Source organism: Protopterus annectens, chromosome 9.part0 (genome assembly GCF_019279795.1).
Source record: "Protopterus annectens isolate FY-2018-M chromosome 9.part0, PAN1.0, whole genome shotgun sequence".
Lineage (NCBI taxonomy): Eukaryota > Metazoa > Chordata > Ceratodontiformes > Protopteridae > Protopterus > Protopterus annectens.
This window is the reverse complement of record NC_056743.1, coordinates 1,551,692,078-1,551,712,612: the sequence shown is the minus strand read 5'-3', so window position 1 is coordinate 1,551,712,612 and position 20,535 is coordinate 1,551,692,078. Positions and strand designations below refer to the sequence as shown.

Genomic DNA, 20,535 nt, shown 5'->3' with positions numbered 1-20,535 from the left:
GACCATTTTCAAGTTCAGCCTTGGAAGTGAATATTATTGTATAATATTGCACATACATTCCCTGGCATACCACCAGCTGAACTGATATCTTTGCAACAGCATCTTGTATGCATAGTCCTGTCAAGACTCAGAATATAATGTGATTAACTTATTATGACTTTACTTTAATACACATTATCCTTGAATAAAATGAAAATATACATTACAGGTAAGCTGTGTCCTTGTCTTGGTAACTTAGGGCCAACATTACTTCTTTTTCCGATGATGAAACAGGCACACATTGCTGCTGTGGCACCTACTCCAAACACTACACCACTGCCTGCTGAGTCCTTGGGAAAAATGACAGTAACACCGGAAAGCAGTTACTACAGACTGAACTAAATTTCAAGTACTGTGAAGTTACTATTAGGAATATTAATGAAAAGTGATATAAAGTCTAAAATTAATGCTTTTGCAAGTGATTGGAATTAGAAGACATTACGATAAAAAACATTATTGAACTCCCACTGCTATGCATTAATATAAGTATTGTTTTAAGTATTGCAAAATGTAGGTGATAGAAACAAAGCTAGACTTTCAAGAGTACACACAGCATACATACTAAAATCATATTGTGCTACTAAAATATTTTCTAGTATGTTTAAGTTGTGATGCCCATGCACTGGCCCAGTAATCAAGGAGCCTCAATCCTCACCACTAACACCAGTGAGGGGCGTCCATATTGGAAGGATAACAAATACACACACAGTAAAGTACAATTTCCCTTAAGAGCACACAGAGATCACAGTCAGTCTGAGGCTGGTTTCTCCCTTTCTCTCCAGATCCCCAATAAGACCCCACTGGCACAGCTATAGAGTGGGATCCTTAGCCAGGGTCCCAAGCCAAGTCCTCCTAGCACTCTCTCTGTCCAACCAGTACTTCGTGTCCCTGCCCAAGTAGCTGACACACATGCACAGACCCTTTGAGATATGATTTATCTACAACCACACAGACACTCCTGGGGAAGGCTGGCACAGGTTCACTAGCTGTGCCCCTTCTGTCCAGGCTATAAAGTAGTAATCACTGCCACCAGGACCCTTACTTATCAGCTACTAAAAAGGCCCTTATCAAACGGTGTCCAATTATTACTGTGCAATATTATTATCTAAATGGTAATTGTGACTGAGCAGCAAGGCTTATTTGGAGTGGCTTTGTACAGTACCACTATATACATGCAATGTACTACAGAGCTTAAATTACCTCTACACAAAACAGCCACAGAAAAGGTTTAAAAATATTTAATAATAAATAATAAAAACACAAGGCAATGCTTCTTACTACACAGTGCTAGTCGAGAGTTCAGACACAGGAAAATGCTCAAAATAATATTGTAAAACAGTTTTGACATCAATACAGAAAACAACTAGTCTAATCTTCCTATTTCCTAGCTATTTCTAAGACAGACAGTAAAGTCTAAGATCCTACTTACATACAGAGCACTGGCAGAGTGCTGGTGAGTTGGATGTTCTCAAGATAAATGCAAAATGCCCTGTTTCTCTCTCTCTGTGTCCTTAAATTGATAACACAGTACTACTGACTCATTTCAGATTACATCATTTGTCTCTGGTTCCCAGGCTAACAGAAATTCAGAGTTTAACAGCCCTTTTGATCTTGCACCTGGTCAGGAAGCTACAGCAATAAAATACATTATACATGTGAATTCTAGCAATTAACTCTGGTCTCAAAACAGTAAGAATTCCTTCATCCAGACATCCTGGTTCCGAGTTTTTAAATCAAACAATTATACAATGCTCAACTTATCAGCTTTCCTCCAGCAGAGTGCAATGTGGTTATATTTTTGAAGTTCAACATTTAACAAAGAGAACAAGCATGTGGCTTACATTAATATTTACAAATGACAGAATTATCTACAAAATTCTATCTAGCTAGGCTGGCAGCCTTCACATATCTTCACAGAAGTACTCACTATACACACTATAACCATAGATCTTCAAGAAGATAGTCATACTTTGCTGTGATAAGATACATCAAATGCTGCTTTGACAAAACAGATTAAGCAAAAATAGAATTATTGACAAAACTCTACTTTTGCTTACTACATTAACAAAAAATACTTCTTAAGCAGTTTTATAATACAAAATATTTCCCTTAAGAGCAGTTTCATGCAACATTTTGCTGTTGTATAACTCTTTTTACCTCAGCTGCTATGTGATGACCAAGACTGATGCAACAAGGGAACTACTATTTTCCTGAAGATGCAGTCATCTTGGATTTGGTTATAGAAGTTAGGAGAGAGGGCAGCAGGCTAATAAGCACCCAGTGCAGAATGCCTTCTCACAGATCAGCTAATATGGTGAGTACATATATGTTATGTATAACTTTGATTCATACAACATATATATTGCATCACCACTGAGTCTTCTGGCCATTTACACCTTGCAAGGACCCTCCCTTAAGCTGCTCCTCTTTCCAGGACAGCCATAACAGTCAATCTCACAGTAAATTTGTGGAAACACATCCAGTATCTAGGTTATGTTTAAAGGAAGATAGTAAGCTGCACTGCTTAATATTCAATGGAAGTTTATTCCAGAGGTTTGGTTAGTGCTAAGTTATAAACCTGTCTTTCTGTGGTTTTTGTTTATCACTTGGTAAAGATATAGCTCCCTGGTTCTAGTACTGGCAAGCTTACTGAACTTGTAAAGATATAGAAGGTCCAGAATAACTGAGTCTCTAATGGCATGGCAAGTAAGACAGAGTTCTCCCCTTAAAAATCTATAACACACTGACTAAAGGGATTCCTGTTTCTCCTGACAGCTCTGAGACTTTAGGCATGTTATTTTTTTGGTTAGGAAGTTTTATAGTCTTTCTAATTCTTTGATATGTTTAGTGAGATACATCCCAAAACTAGCATTGTATTTGATAACTGGACTGATCAGTACTGAGTATAAGTGAGTGATTACTTCTTTAAGCTATGACAATACTCCTTTGGTAACTAACTAGGCTAAATAAAAGGATTTTCCGTCAACCATTGTCACATCATGGTCCAAAAGAGGAAGCTATCAAACATAGGTCCGTGACTACATTTTTTATTTGTACGGATGTGTTGTCTATAAGTTTGCTAGCAAGAGTTCATTCTAAAGGTCCTGACTGTCTGCTTGGAGATCTGAAAAATAAATACCAAAAAGGAGAGGTCTCAGCACCGAACCCTGAGGGACACTACTTGTCACTTTCATATTTTCTGATGGGGCACCTGCAACTCACACTGTGCTGGTTCTCATCTTTCAACCAGTTTGTCTTCCATCTTACAATATGAGTCGATTTTTAAAGAATTTAGTTTTTCTGTCATGCCAGTACAGGGAAACGTGTTGAAGGTCTTGAGCATAGCAAGGTATGCCACGTGCACTGCTTGGCCACCATCTACAGCTTCCATAACCATTTTGAAGATGTTTACTAGGTTAAATAGGAGCTACCATTCATAGGGTCATAGGAAAATGCAAGGCTAATGACCATAAAGGGGCTTTTTGGCCTAGCCATGCTTCTCAGAAATATTAAAAATGTATTGGTTCCCTAAGTTATGTGGTGGGTATTTAAACTTGGGTATGGGTGGTTGAGCATCTACAAACTTCCTCTCTTTAACAGAGATATAGATGCCAGACCAGGAGCAAATTTGTGATTCCCCATCCATTAATCTGAGTTTCGCTTGAATAAGTGCAGGGAAGAACTTTGCTTCATATGTACTTTTTGCTATAACATTGTAGTTGTGAAGCTTTTCTCCCCGGGCCTCCACTGATAACGGGCCATCTTAGGCCCAGTTGGGCTCTCATGGTAAACAAATGGAATTAATTAAATAAATAAATGTATGGAATCCTGTTTCACAGAAGGGGCAACCTCTGAGACATATACTCTTGTATATCTTATTTATGTATGTTGTGGGGGGCAAGTTTAATAAGATTCCTGATATTGCAATTTATGAAGTCAGTTATAATATATTCCATGGCTTTGCAGGTCAGGCTTATATGGTATAGTTCTACTGTAAGGCCAACATTATAGAGAGACACAGTCTCTGTAGTGTGCTACTCATTAAGGACAGAACCAGTAAGCTAAACTTGGGTTCAATGGCTTAAAGAGTGTGTCAGTAAGGCCATGTTTAACACTATTACTTAAGCAACCAGGTATACTGTCAGGCCCATGGAGGAAGTATTTTTGAATTTGGTTAGCATTTTCAGTAAATGATCTTTAGAGGTAATCACAGTAAGGGATTCAGACATTTCAGGGTTTTAAGTAAAAGTCTTGGTAGTGAAGTTTGCACAAACTTTCTTTGGAAGGATATTGGCAATGTGTATTGGGTCAGAATAGGAGGTATCATTATAAATAAGTTCAGAGCAATGTATGATATTTTTTAGATTTCTAACACAGTTAAAGAAAAACTTATAATGATCTCTAGCTTTAGTTATCAGCCTAAGTTTATGAGTTTCTTCAGTGGGCCTTATAGTATTCTTCATTTTTTTAATGCTTTGATATTATCTTAGAGAAGATGGGTTTTAGATCTAATAAATAATTTTAAAGAGTTTCTTTCATTTGTTAGATAGTTTATTTATGGGGGTGGACTGTCACAGTGTTTTTTTTTAAATTTCTCATAATACACAGCTTTGAGGGTTTCAGCAGTGGGTACATTAAACCTCTCAGAAGGCAAGAATCAGAAGAAGACCTAAATGCAGAAGTTTAGAAAATCAAGTCCTAAAATAACAATTTATGAAAGAAGGCCTGATTCCTGGAGTAATGGCCCGAGAAATAGTTTTTAGTGAATGCGTGAACTGATGAACATCTGGTCGTGGTACAGATGTATGCGGTGGGACTTTTATGAAGCAAACAGTGGAAGCAGATGCTCTACTCAGTAGAGACATTTTCGACTGTATCATTTCCCAATAGTTGGTCTACCATCTGATATCAAAACAAAATGCAGTTAGCATTCTGCTTAGTAGGGAGGTTGACTGACTACTGCAACTGCATCCCTCACAAGGGAGAGAAACAGGAAGTTATGTACTCACCATAACGTTCGATGTATGTAGTCCATCTTGCCTTACATTCTTACCCGTGGGTTCGGAGCCAAACCGCGGCTCCGACTCGGCCATACTCTAGCTCGAAGTCTTCAACTGGCTTGTGGCTAAGAGGTATCCCATCATGCAACAGGTCTATTCCCCAGATCTTGTTTGCTGCAAGCGCACACACACACATACACTGAGAAGAAGAACAATCCCAACAGAAAGGACTACTGACACCTAGAGACTATACCTCCAGGTCCTCCAGGAGGGGGTAGGAGGGTGGGTTAGTAAGAATGTAAGGCGAGATGGACTACTTACATTGAACGTTATGGTGAGTACATAACTTCTTGATGTTATGTAGTCCAATCTCGCCTTCATTCTTACCCGTTGGACAGCATCCCTAGCACCTTGATCTTGGGTGGCTCAGTGAAAAATACTATTGAGCACTGTAGAACCAAAGGAAGATCTGCCTCTAGAGATCAGTTCTAATTTGTAGTGACTAATAAAGGTATGAGGTGAAGCCCATGTTGCTGCAGCACAAATATCATCCATAGACATCCTAGCCTGAAACGCAGTTGAGGTAGCCACAGATCGTGTAGAATGAGCCTTCACTTTAAAGGGTAATTCTTTGCCACTGGAAGCATAAATAAATGAGATGCAATCAGAGATCCAGTGAGACAAGGTTACCTTAGAAACAGGAACCCCAAGTCTAGTGTCTGAAAACGAGACAAACATTTGATCTGATTTCCTGAAATCTTTTGTCCTATGTAAATAGAAACACAATTGTCTATGAACAGCTAGCTGATGAAACTTAAATTCTGCCTTGTTGGAGAATTCAGGAAAAATCACAGGCAACTCAATGGATTGATTGATATTGACAACAGAGGCAACCTTTGAAACAAAGGAAGGATTGGTTCTTAAGGAGACCCTATCTTTGTGAAACACCAAATAAGGTGGCTTAATCGATAATGCTTGGAATTCAGAGACCTGCCTAGCTGAAGTTATGGCTACCAAGAATACTGTTTTCCATGAAAAGAATTTAATGTTACACGTAGCTGCGGACTCAAAGGGAGTTGAGGTGAGCTTCTGTAATACAAAATTGAGGTCCCATGGCATTACTGGATCAAAGACTGGAGGTCGGAGTAACAATGTCCCTTTCAGAAAAGCCCTACAAAGCCTATGAGCCATAAGGTTAGGCTCATTAGCAACGTGAAAGGTAGAAATCGCTGCCAGTTGCACTTTAATGGTTGCTGCAGCTGACCCCTTACTGAACAGTTGAGAAAGAAATTTTGATATCTGATGAAGCATAAATAACAAAACTCAGCACCTGCATGCCCTCTTATTTGTTCATTCCCCAAATATATTATGCCTAACAGAAACGTGGCTGAAGCCTGCCACCAAAGACCATGACATTCTGCCACCAGGGTATAGTATGTTTCGACTAGACCGTACCACCAGAAAGGGTGGTGGGATAGCCATACTTTACAAGTCTACCCTATCTGTCAGCACAGACACCCAACAAACACCCCAGTACAATAATGCTGAAATTCTTATCTCAAAACTACAAATTAACAAAATCAAAAATGTAAACATTGTCTGTGTCTACATTCACCCAGGGAGGAACACCGAAACCTTAGAAGACTTCTTATATTGGTTATCAAACGACCACCCCCAAGAAACAATTGTTCTTGGGGATTTCAACATTAACTGGAACACTTGCTCTTGTGAAACTCCCACAACCCACATAAACCTCTATGGATTTACTCAAATCATAACCTCCCCTACCAGGACAGATTGGATACTCGTCAATACCCATCTTCAATCTTATAAATCAGGCACTTTGCCTGATGACCTATGTGACCACTGTCTCACCTATGTAATCAAGCTCAAAGTAGACTACTCCTACCAACCCACCTATAGAACATTAAGAAACAACAAGAATTTTATTCTCACCAAGTTTCAAAATGAACTTAAGGCATGCAACTGGTCAGTACTAAAAAGTCTCCCCCTAGATGAAGCAGTAGCATACTTTAACACCAAATTCCTTGCTATTCTTAACTCCCATGCTCCCAGCCGCTCTATTAGAACCAAAGTTAATATTGCACCATGGCTTACTAAAGATACCAAAACCAAAATTTCACTCAGAAACAAAGCATGGGCCACCTACCGAAAAACAAAAGCCCCACTTGATCAACTAAGATTCAGACAGCTAAGGAATGACACCAAAAAATCCATAACCTTAGACAAAAAGAACCACTACTACCATCTACTGCAAAAACACCAAAACAAACCTCAAAAGTTCTGGGCAAGGATAAACAAACTACTCCACCCAGGCCAAATCGCCACTCCACCCCCCCTCAGCTTCTCAGCAAAAATCCCCGGTAGACATTGTTAATAACTTCAACAGCTTCTTCACAGAGATTATCCAGTCTTTAGCCAGACAACTCTCTCCCAATGGCTCTAATTCTAATGTAGCCACTCCCAGTACCCAAAAGTACTTTACCTTCCAACCTGTTCCTACTCAACTTATTCATGCCCTACTTAAGAAACTAAGACCCACCACCCTGGCTGCCGGCCTCCTCCCAGCAGACTATCTGCAAAAGGCTGCTGACACCATACCCTGCCCCATCTCTATCTTGATCAACACAGCTATATCTGAAGCTACTGTACCCACTATATGCAAAATCTCCCATGTCATACCTCTCCATAAAGGAGGTAGTTCCACTGAACTGTCAAACTTTATACCCATAGCTATTCTGTCACCTCTAGCTAAAATTATGGAGAAGTGTGTACACATACAGCTCATGCACTAACTAACACAGAACAAGCTGTTGCCCAACTTTCAGCATGGCTTTAAGCCACACCATAGTACTACTTCTGCCTTCCTCTCTTTCTCTAACGTCATTAACCACAACTGCAATAATAACAAACTATCCTCAGCACTCTTTCTAGATCTATCCAAGGCATTTGACATGGTTGACCACAAAATGCTTATAAATACCTTGAAGGCCTTCTCCTTAAACAACCATGCACTCCAATGGTTTCAATCCTACCTGCAGGGCAGGCAACAGGCAGTCCTATGGCAGGACAAGCTATCATCTCGCCTACCCATCACATTAGAAGTCCCCCAGGGCTCTATACTAGGACCCCTTCTTTTCTCTATCTTTATCAACGACCTTCATTCAGTCATCCCAGATGCTACCTGCATTCAGTATGCGGATGACTCCACCTTGATTTGTTCTGACACCTCACCAGCTACTTTATTCACATTAACCCAAATTACCTTCAATACAGTGGAAAAATGGCTCTCCAATCAACATCTAATCCTAAACCCCAACCAAACTAAGTTGCTCCTCTTCTCCCCCACATGCAGGACCCCCCTGCCAGCCTTCAACATAACTGCTAACAATGGCACTATTATCTCCCCAGAAGCCCAAACTAAACTACTGGGTGTCATAGTTGATAACAACCTGAAGTTTGATGAGCATATCAATCAAACTATCAAAACCCTTAATAAAAAACGCGGCTCTCTTTACAGAATCAAACCTTTCCTTACCCCACTTGCTAGAACTGCAATTGCCCGTTCCCATCTGCTATCAACTCTTCTCTATGCCTCACCTCTATTCTCCAACTTAAAATAGATCTTAACAAACTATCATCCTGCTATAACCACATTGCCAGATTTGCTACTGGCACAGCCTACCGGACACACCACTATCACAACCTAAATCACCTAGGATGGTTTGAACTGCCAAGCCTACTGCAGTTCAAACAGCTAATAGTGGCACATAAAGTCCTTTACCAACCAGAAAATACACCTGCACTAAAAAATATTATCAGCCCCTACACCAGCACCCGGTCACTGCGATCATCCACTAGACTCCTAGTTCAAACATGCAAATCCAACTACTAAGCTGGGGACTCTCTGTTTGCCAACTCTGTTGGAAAAATATGGAACAGACTCCCAGCTGATATGACCCTAGAACCCTCACTAACTCAATTCAAAAACAAACACTTCAAAACTCATTGGTTATGTTCTTGCACTAACCCCGACTAGTGACCTCTCTCTTTCTTAGGTGCCTTACCTTCAACTACTTCTAACTTTTTTCTACCACTCCATTTCAGGAAGGGTCAATTGTATAACTGCTGCTCAGTGTGGCTTAAACCTGAATGTAATGTTATGTATGTTTAACTGAAAATAATGTTATGTTTTGTAAAGTGTTTTATAATAAGTACTATATGTGCTAAATATTGGTATTGCTTATGACTGTAATCTGCTTGAAACCAGCATTTACTAAATGTTTGATGTGTATTATTATCTTGGAGCATTTCTCCCCGGGCCTCCGCTGAAAATGGACATGTATCCAGTCGGACTATTCCGGTCAACAAATGTAAAATAAATAAATAAATAATATTGCTGAAATAGGCGCTGTATAAGGATCAATATGTCTCTCATGGCCCCAAATAGAAAATCTCTTCCACTTACTGGAATAAATCTTCCTGGTAGAAGGCTTGTGGGAAGATGATAGAATATGGACCACTTCCGGGGAAAAATCATGAAGCCTGACTAAGGACGGAACTGGAGCAGCCAAGCTGTCAACTTGAGGGTCTGGATGGAGGGATGGAACTGTCCTGACATATGAGTCAGCAGATCTGGAGCTGGGTCCAGAATCCAGGGCTTGTCCATTAGACAGGGTTGAAGAAAGGGAAACCAAATCTGATGAGGCCAGTGTGGGGCAATGAGGATCATTTTGCTTCCCAAAGACTGTGCTTTCTGAATGACCTTTGATATCAGAGTTAATGGTGGAAAGGCGTAGAGAAGACCGGAGGGCCAATCGTGAACCAGAGCATCCCTGGGTGTCTCCCACTCTGGGGGGATAAGGGTGAAGTAGCTGCTGCATTTGGCATTGAGGGGACTGGCAAATAGATCGCAGCAAGGCTAACCCCATCTGTGGAATATCTTCTCCGCAACATAATTGTTCAGGGACCACTCGTGAGGCATTAGGATAGCTCTGCTCAGCCTGTCGGCAATCATGTTGGACTTCCCCGGTATATGTGTTGCAATTAGAAAGCACTGGGAAGACACCGCCCACTGCCAAACTCGAAGTGCCTCTCTGCAAAGGGGGTATGATTTGGTTTCTTCCTGTTTGTTCAGATACCATACCATTGACATGTTGTCTGAGTGGATTGCAATTGTCCCTAGAGGGAGAAAGCTCTTAAGTGCTTGCAATGCTAATAGCACTGCTCTCATCTCCAACACACTGATATACAAATGGGTCTCGTGATCCTGCCACGTGCCTTGGACTGTCCTGCCGAGATAATGCCCCCCCCCCACCCGATCTGGGAGGCATCCGTGGTCACCGTGGCAACTGGAGAAGATGGAACAAAAGGCTTGCCCACGTTGAGATTGCTGGCCTGAAGCCACCAGCGTAGATCCTGCTTGCACATGTCCGTAATCAGAATAGAATGGGAGAGTGGAAGATGCTGTAGTGACCACTGGGCCGAAAAGCAGCCACTGAAGAACCCTCATGTGTAGTCTGGCAAGGGGAGCTAGCATGACCGTGGCAGCCATGGTCCCTAATAACTTGAGGACCACTTTTGCCTTGACCTTCCTCAATGGTAGTAAGGCGCAGACCTGCTGTTGTAGAGCCTGAATTCTCTCTTCTGGTAAGAAGGCCCTCATGATCACCGTATCTAGTTCGGTGCAAATAAAAGTGATATGCTGCGAGGGCAACAAGGCAGATTTTTTTCCAATTTAGAGTAATTCCTAACCTTTGGCACAGTGTAATGGTGGCGTCCCTGGTCTGTAACAGTAGATGCCTGGTGGTGGCAGAAAGGAGCCAGTCGTCCAGGTATGGAAACACTTGGAATCCTTGACGTCTCAAGTGAGCAGTTACCACTGCCATGCATTTGGTGAACACCCTTGGGGCTGTGGTGAGACCAAAGGGCAGAGCATGAAATTGAAAATGACTGGCTCCCAGCCGAAAGCATAGATGTCTTCTCGATGCCCTGTCCATCTTGATATGGTAGTAAGCATCTTTGAGGTCGATGGAGCACATCCACACATCTTTCCCTAACAGAGGGAGTACTGACTGTAAGGTGACCATGCGGAACTTGGACTTTTGCACATGAATGGTCAATCGGCTGAAATCCAAGATGGGTCTCAGGTCCCCTGTTCTTTTCGGCACCAAAAAGAATCTGGAGTAAGTCCCTAATCCTACTTGGTCTGCGGGGACAGGCTGGATGGCTCTCTTTGAAAGCAACTTTTTTATTTCTAAAGTTGCGGAATCCCTGTGACTGGGTGGAACGTCTGGGATGCTCTTATTTGGCAGGGAAGAAGAAGAGAAGGAAATATGATAACCTCTGGAAATTATCTTTAATACCCACTCGTCTTGGGTGACGTCTTGCCAGGCTTCTGAGAATAAAGAAATGCGACCCCCGACCAGCTCCAGAGACACACAGTCAGGCCTCCCTTCAGGAGCGCTGGTAGGGAAACCACGAAAGGAATCATGGTCCCCCTGGTTACGTGGGTCTACTTTACCTCTAGGGCGGCATCTATCTGAATTTCCACCCCTTCCCCTGCCTCTGGAGGGGGAATCAATTTGTGCATCCTGAAAAAACCTCTGCAACTTCCTGAACCACATTTTCCCACCCTTCTGGCCCTTGGGGTAAGGTCTAGAAGGCTTGGAAAAACGGACTCCCACGGCAGACAGGGTTTTTCCTTTCTGCTCGCACCTAGTGAGAATGTCCTTCACCCTGGTTCCGAACAACGATGAAACGTCAATGGGGACACTGGTGAACGTAGACTTAAAGGCCTCCGCGGAATTGCACAGGTGCATCCAGGAGTGTCTCCTAAGAGAGACACCGGAACCCGCTGCCCTACTCACTCAGTCGGCTGCATATGAGATCAGCCTCATGGAGGAGTTGGTAAAGGAATTTAGGGTAGACATTTGTGCACTGACCTTCTGTGCCATGGTATCAGAAATGTTACCCTGTAGAGAATCTCCTAGCTCTTTTAGCAGATCTCTCTGGAGCCTTGTAAAATGCGTCAAGTAGTTCAGCAACTGCAGTGTAAAGGCCTCTGAGGTAAACACACGCTTCCCATACCTGTCCATAGCCCGGGACTCCTTGTTAGGCGGATGGACGGGAGACGAAGTTTCAGCAAGTTCCTTCTTGGTGGCTGCTGCCACCACTATGACATCTACTGGAAAACCTTTTGTTAGATATTCCTTGTCAATGAGGGTGGACAGAAACTTATTGGGTCTCCTAGGGACCGGTTCCACAGTGTCAGGAGTTTCCCACACCTTTCGACAGACAAGATCTAGTAGCTCATCGAAAGGGGGAGAAATCCAAGAGGTGGAGGGTTGAGACCCGAAAGCTTTCAGGAACACCGACTCCTCATCAGAAGGGGATTTGGAAGGCCAGCCGCCTCTCTGCTTCAAGATCTCAAGGATATCTGAAAAGGAGATATCTTCAGAAGACGACTTGGGAGTCCCCTCTGACTCATTGAGGTCGGTGTCCGACGTGAGCGACTCATCCAGGGAGTCAAGGTATTTCCTCTTACACAATCTCTTTCTGTCAGGCTCCTCAGGCAAAAACTCTGGGGAGAAGTCAGAAAGTTGGGGACCACTCATGGAGGTATCCTAAGGCTTTGGGACTCTGCTGTCCAGGGATAGAGGGTGATCCGAAACTGACACTGGTGCCAGAGGGGGCAGAGTATTGGTGCCATAGGATGCAGCTGACAACCTGGCCAGCACACTCCTCATAACCTCAAAGGCTAATCCCCCTGGCTCCGAAGGCCGACTAACTGTAGAGAATACAGTAGTAGCCCTCGGCGCCGAGGAGATGAGGTCCAAAGCAGATGTTGGGTCCAAGCTCACTTGAGCCAAAGCACCGAAAGGAAGGCTTGGAACCGATGAAGATCGATCCGAGCCCTCCCCTTCGGGTCCGACCGGAGAACCGTGGACCCTCTATCCCGTGGATGGAGCTGACGGGATCAGGGCGAAATCGGAACCGAGAGGCCAGGCGAGGCTACTGGAACCGACCTAACGGGAACTGACAATTCTGGCTCCGAAGGCCAAGAAAGGCTTGGAGGAGGAACAACAAATGATGAAGAGGCCATAGGCTCCGGAGCCGAATGGGTCAGAGCCGAAATCAATTTGGCCAACACCGATGACTGAAGCAGTTTCTTCACCACTCTATCAATGTCCTCATCGGTAAGGGTCGTCGAGGATCTGGAGGATATAGTTGGAGATCTGGATCTCCCTACAGAAGGGAACTTGCGTAAAGGAGAAATGGTCGAATAACTGGAGACCGGTTCTGAACCAAAATATCCATGACCGGCTCCAAAAGGCTGGGAGCCAATACGGACTTAGTCAAGACACTACCTTCTGTCGGCACCGAAGGCAATGGAACCAAAGAAGGAAAAGATGTTCTAGCAACTTTCTCTGGTGGCTCCGAAGAAACAGACGGAGCCAGAGAGCACTTCTTAGAAGTCTTTTTGTCTTTTTTGGCTGGAGAGGATAAGGCACTGGAAGGCTTAGCCAAGTCTTCCTCGAAGGAGTGTTTAAGCAGTCCTTTCAAAATGAGCTTGTTCTTCCTCTCCTGTAGTACATGGGGACTGAAGGAATGACAAAACAAGGAGAACTCTTGGAGGTGAATAGCCCCCAAGCAGTACATGCACACAGAGTGCCCATCAGTCAAAGACATTTTATTGTTGCATTCAACACACTTTTTAAAGCCAGAAGGCCTGTGTTGATTAGAATCCTTGGACATGCTGAATAAAGGAGAACACACACAGATACAAACCAATACGTACACACACACTGGATCCAACTAAACCCCGCATGGGAAACTAGAGCCTCTAACTAAAAACGGCCTAGTAACCGGTGGGAAAAAGACTACAGGGAGGACTAGGTCCTCTAACATAAATGGGCCTAGCCCGGGGAAACAAAGGCAGGATAGCACCACTAGCCAGGCACGACAACACTAATAAGCTAACAGAATGGAGCACCAAACCAAAGACCACACGGAAACAATGGGGAGGACTAGGTCCTCAAACTGAAACGGGCCTAGCACATGGGAAGAAAGGAAACGAAAGGGATACCAAAACGGCCAACGAAAAGGCCACAAAAACAGCAAGAGAAGCAAAACAAAGGCAGTATAACACCACTACCACACACACACAGAGCTATGAAAATAACTTTTTTGAGCAACAACAAGTCAAAGGTTTATAAAAAGTTTAGAAACAGTATACTTCGCCACGGCCAAAAGCAAGACCACGTCTGAGCATAATGAGCAGCAAATGAGATCTGGGGAATAGACCTGTTGCATGATGGGATACCTCTTAGCCACGAGCCAACTGAAGACTTCGAGCTAGAGTATGGCCGAGTCGGAGCTGAGGTTCGGCTCCAAACCCACAGGTAAGAATGAAGGCGAAATTGGACTACATAACATCAATTGTTTTGTCTTTCAGAACTCACATATTCTCTTCACATAAAAATGAACTACAAGTGCATATCAGGGTATGAAGGGCTGACTCTCCCCTGAAATCTGCTCCATAAAGAAACAAGAGGGATGAAAGTACTCTACTCATTTATGGATGGTTTTAATACCACCTTTATGATACAGTATGGGCTGCTCCTTAGGGTTCAATGTAATGGAGCACCCCACTGTATAATGAATGTAGTAACCATATGTTTTGACTAAGTGTCCATCAAGGCCCCTCAACTCCTTAAATATTTTATCATGAATAGATGTACAAATCCAAATATTTTCTTAAGTGTTTCACAGGAGCAAAACAAAAGATATAAGCTACACACATTTTTAGTCTTGATACTCTTCTTGCTAGTGGGATAAATAATGAACTGAATAAAAGATAGAGTTATATTCGCATATTATGCCTACAATATTTATTTACTTACAAACTTGTTTATTGTTTTAGTTTTACACTGTGCATCTTTTGGAATGTATACATTTTGAGATGTAAAATTTATTACCTTAAATTTATACCTGTGAGTGTACTCTACTGTAAATTAGGCATGAAACCAATGCCCATTTGCCTGAGTTGGTGGTAGTTCAGGTGGATTAAAACTACAATTGCACTTATCAAAAAGAATAGAGTGATAACTCTCAACTTATTTATTTATTTTTTATTTTGTACAATCTCAATTTTTTTATATTATATCATTACAACTTAGAACAATTTATGAACACATTTTATCAGCATCCCAAGACTTATTTCACAAAACATTTGTGCATCCTGCTATCCAAATTAACAAATGAAAAAAGAAGTTATGCATTTACCATAACACATTCCATCTGTGTTGTCCATTTTCATTCTTCCTCAACATATGGGTTTGGATCTTTTATTTTATTTATTTCACATTTGTTAACTGGGAAAGTTCGACTTGGAACGAGCCAATTTTCAGCAAAGACCCGGGGAGGAATGCTCCAGACACGTCATTGTAATGTGGGAGGAAACCAGAGTACCTGGAGGAAACCCACATGAACACAGGCAGGACATGCAAACTCTGCATAGAAGGCACTCCAGCCGAAAATCGAACTGGAGAACCTCTTGCTGTGAGGCGACAATGCTACTGCTGCACCACTGTGCCAAATCCTCAGATCTGACTCGGCCATTACTATAGCTCATGGCCACAAAAAGCTCTCAAGCTCTACCCTACCCATAATGCACCACCCCCTAACATACCTCAGATCTTGTTTGCTGGTTGATATAAAGTAAGAAATATTAATATAATATTCCTGACAGAATAAGCCATTATCTGGAGCTCAAAATGAGACACAGTGGTGTCCTTATAATCTCTTGTTCTCCTAGAAGTCCATAATGAGACAGGATGGGAGTTGGTGGGCGAGGAGATGAGGAAGAATAAAAATGTCAACAGTACCAAAATCCAGTAGCACCACCAAAGAACACTCCAGTACACAAATTAGAAGAAAACAAAAGCTGCAAAACCAAAAGGAATGAACATACATGTTCTGGCACATGGAAATGTGGCAGTTGTAAAGGCTGTACTGTTATCAATATGAGTAATGTTTTTATACATCCAGTTACAGGAAGGACATACCATTTTTTTGGAAATGCCAAATGTAATAGTAAGAACGTGGTATATGTTGCTACCTGTACTTTTTGCCCATGTTTCTATGTGGGTAAAACGAATAGGATGTTAAAAGAAATTTTTAAGCACCAAGCAATCTGATATACACATTAAGGTTGTTACGAATGGGTTGTATGCTCATATTCGAGATAATGCCACCCATACATTTAGATTTATGGTCCTTGCAATGATTCGTCCAACTATAAGAGAAGGGGATGTAACAAATCAAACGGAAATGGAAGAATCTAAATGGATAATGGACTTAAGGGCTGACTGTTTCCCAGGGCTTAATGGTGTTGTTCCACTTAAACCGTTCCTGAAGGAACGAAGATTGACTTTTTGCCATTAAGGAAGCTCATTATCTATTTATTATTTTTACTTTCTCTCCGTCTTTGTTACAGATGTCAGCTCTGTAATATTCCTTCTGTATAATTTCTATAGAATAGGTGTTTATGCATGCTTTCATTTCTTTTAGAGATGTGAACATGACATCTTTTTAAATTTGGAGTTATCGTGTATTCTGCTATTAATGGGTGAGTTTTGTGTCTATTTTGTTCATAATATGAATTCTGAGTGTTCAACAGACTTCTGTGCGATGACAATAGTTATTTGTTTGTTGTATATCAGGCTGTGACTGTTGCTTCTTTAATATTATGGTTGTGAACCTGCTATGTTAACATTATGAGCTCTGACTTTTTAACAGATTTACAACCTGCGTAATGGTTATGACAGCAGTGTTTTATTTATTTACTATAAGTTTTAATATTCTATGCTGATTGTCTCTAACAAAATGTAGTTTTGTTCTAAACTTGGATCAAAGTTATTTTAAAAGATGTTTTTGTTACAAGTGCACTATGCAAATGGAGAGTAAGTGCTGCTATGTTTCACTGCCTCATTTTTGAATTGCTTAATTGCTTAATTGCCTTTTTACTAGATTGGTTAGCTGGTTCTTAAATAGTTGTATGTAGGAATTGTTTTCAGGATCTGAGGAAGGCACACGCCGAAAGCGCTTATCCTGTTCTTGTTTTTGTTGTATTAAAGTTCCAGTTTTTGTAACGCTCCTTTTTTGTTTTCTTCGAAGAATAAAAATGGACAACACAGATGGAATGTTATGGTAAATACATAACTTCTTTATCTGATGTTGTCAATTTTCATTCTGTTCCCAACATATGAGACAGAGTCCCCAGCTATCTAAATTCCCGGGTGGACTCTAAGGAAGGATATTCCTGAGAACAACTAAGCTCTTCCCCTCGAGAGAAGAAGTAATAAAGGTATAAGGATTGGCCCAAGTTGCAGCCGCACATATGTTGCCCAAGCAAGCCCTAGATAGGAAGACTGAAGAAGTTGATATGTACCTAGTTGAACGAGCTCTTAGAGGTTTTGATAAGGATAAACCCAATTTGTTGTGGATAAATGATATGCAATCCATTAGCCATCTGGCTAAAGTTGCCTTTGCAGCTGATTTCCCCAATTTAGAATCTGCAAAGGACACAAATAACTGGACTGTCTTTTTAATTTCTTTTGTTCTATAAAATGTAATTGTCTGTAGACAGCCAATAAATGTAACATATATTAACCTTTGTTTGCAAATTTAGGAAAGAAAACTGTCAGGTTAATGGAATGGTTAATATTGGATTCTCACACCACTTTAGGAAGGAAAGAAGCTTTGGTACACAATGGTATTCTATCCTTATGAAAAATCAAGTAGGGAAGTTCAAAGGACAATGCTTGAAGTTCTCATATTCTTCTAGCACAGGTAATAGCCACCAAAAAGATAGTTTTCCAGGTCAGGAATTTAAGATCACATTTAGCTGCTGGTTTAAAGTGAGAATGAATTAAGGCCTGCAGCAACAGATTTAAATTCCATGATAGAGTAGGATCTTTATATGGAGGTCTCAGCAGGAGGGTGCCTCTCATAAAGGTTTAGCAGAGTTTAGATGATGCCAAGGAAGAATTCTCAAATCCAACAGGACAATTAGAGATTGCTGCTAACTGAACTCTAACTGTAGTAGAGCTACCTTCCTCATTAAAGATTGTTGCCAAAAAATTCAAGAACACTTTGTCCAGGATCTAAGATGGGGTCAACGTGTTTCTGCTGTGCCCAAAAAATGAACCTTTTTTCTACTTCTGTAAAGTTTTCTTGTAGAAGCCTTATGGGAAGATAAAAGTATGTGACAGACAGAGAGAAGAGAGCATTCGTTGTCTGGCTATTAAAGAAATTGGAGAAACCATGCTATTAGCTTTAGGTTTAATATATCAAGATGAGTCATGCCTGTTGGGTGAGACAGGAGATCTGGAATTGGATCCGGAATCCAAGGTGGGTAAAGTAGATGTGGCCAAAGGAATGGGAACCAAATCAGTCAAGGCCACTAAGGTGCAATGTGTATGACTCTGCTCTTCAACCTGGCACCTTTCTGCAGAAATTTGGGAATAGCATAAAGGAAACCCGGGGAAGGGGCAATCGTGGAAAGCAGCATCTCCCAAAGGGGAGGATCAGGGCAAAGAAGCTGTTGCACTTGTTGTTTAGGGGAAAAGAAAAAAGACTGCAGCAAGGCTGGCCCCATCGATGGAAAATTATTTCTGTCATGTTCATATTGAGAAACCACTTGTGAGGTAATAGAATGAACCTTCTTAATTTCTCTGCTATCACACTGGACTTTCCTGGAATGTGTGTTGCTATCAGAAAGTGGTTGTTAATAAGGATAAATTAATTGTAGGCACTAAACAGCTTATAATTGCAAAGTACCTTGCTATGGCAAGGGAAAACAGCTCCTGTACTTTACAAAAAAAAGCACCAAACCAGGCATGTCCAAGGGTCAGCTTCTGGTGATTTCTCCTGTCCACTTGGTGAATCTGGGCATACGGGGGCAGTACAGCAATTGCCTCATGTACACAAACAACCCTCTCCTCCTACCACCCAAAACTACAACCTGTGAGAGATGCACTTACATAGCCAAACTGGAAGCTCTCCACCCAAGACAGTGCTAGACAGTCAAGAGGAGAAGGTTAACACCCGCACTACACCTCAAGCAACATATAGCCCTTCTAAACCCACACCACCAACACCCACACATAGCAAAATGAAATCCACATATGCAGAGGCCCTTAACTGTAACCTGCCCAAGCAACAACGACCTCCGAAGCTGAAATGCAAACAAACATCAATCACAACCAAAGTGTCACATAGCTCACAACACCAGTGTGCCACCCAGCAACAGCCCCTAAGGCAAGACAACGTACCTAACAATTCAGTCAGAGGTGACTCTATAGTCAGGCACACTGATGTCCCACCCACCAGGCTGAACAAGGAGAAAATTACGGTCAGCTTCCTGTTGGATGCCAGGATCCGCCACATAACGCATGCACTCAAGTCACTCCACAACAAGTACAAATATGACTCTGTCATTGTCCATGTTGGAGTGAATGACTTGAGACGTACCTCCCTGGACTACATGAAAAGAGACATGGAAGAGCTCTCAGATCATGTGGCCCAGGCAGGTATGACCCTAGCCCTGGGTAGCATCCTGCCTTCGCCCAGAATGATACCACAATATAAGGACAAAATTATTGACTTCAACAATTGGCTAAGCTTCTGGTGTCATTCAAAGGGGATCCAGTATCTGTCTGCCTGGGACGACATGATCGACAGACCACAATGCTTTGCCAGAGATGGTCTGCACCTGTCGGCCCTGGGATTCAGGTTACTGGCTAAAGCTCTTGCCACGCCTATAGTGCCTTTTTTAGGCAAAGTTCAAAGGACAAAACCACCACCGTAACAGGTACAAGCATGCAAATTCTGAAGGTAATGCTACTCAATACTAGAAGTCTAAACCTCAAAATGCACTCTCTCGAGGCACTCCTAAAAATGGAGAACATCGATATCTGTGCAGTAACTGATATCTGGTTTAAGGCTCCAGAGAGCACCCCTGCAATACCAGGCTACAACTCTTCCCACACTTTTCGGCCACCAAACCAGGACAGAAACACTAAAGGTGGAGGAGTGTCCATATTCACCAAGGATATTCACACCACCAGGCTAGTTGCCCAACACAATGCGTTTGAAATTCTCCAGGTGCAACTAACACTAGGTAAGACTGCAATCCAAATTGTAGCTTGCTACAGATCCCCCACCATGCCCCAAGATTCTCACTACACCTTTCTAAACATACTGGAAAATATTAAGATACAACCAAACACCCTAATACTGGGTGATTTCAACTACCCGGCCATTAACTGGGAAAACTACTCGTGTACTAACACCTTTGCCCAACGGTTCTTGGAATTCATAAATTCCAATGCCCTGGATCAACTAATCCATAGTCCCACCAAGGGCTCCAATGTCCTACACCTGGTCATTACCAACATGGGAAATCAAT

General features: G+C 42.1%; 1 protein-coding gene across 1 annotated transcript in view; it reads right to left on the bottom strand.

Moving 5' to 3' along the window:
• The window catches only part of LOC122810718 (ammonium transporter 1 member 3-like), a 998,780-nt gene that overhangs the window by 292,167 nt on the left and 686,078 nt on the right, over positions 1-20,535 (bottom strand). Inside the window, exon 5 of the mRNA XM_044082282.1 lies at positions 207-329. Coding sequence (XP_043938217.1) covers positions 207-329 — 123 coding nt within the window. The remainder of the gene's footprint in view (positions 1-206; positions 330-20,535) is intronic.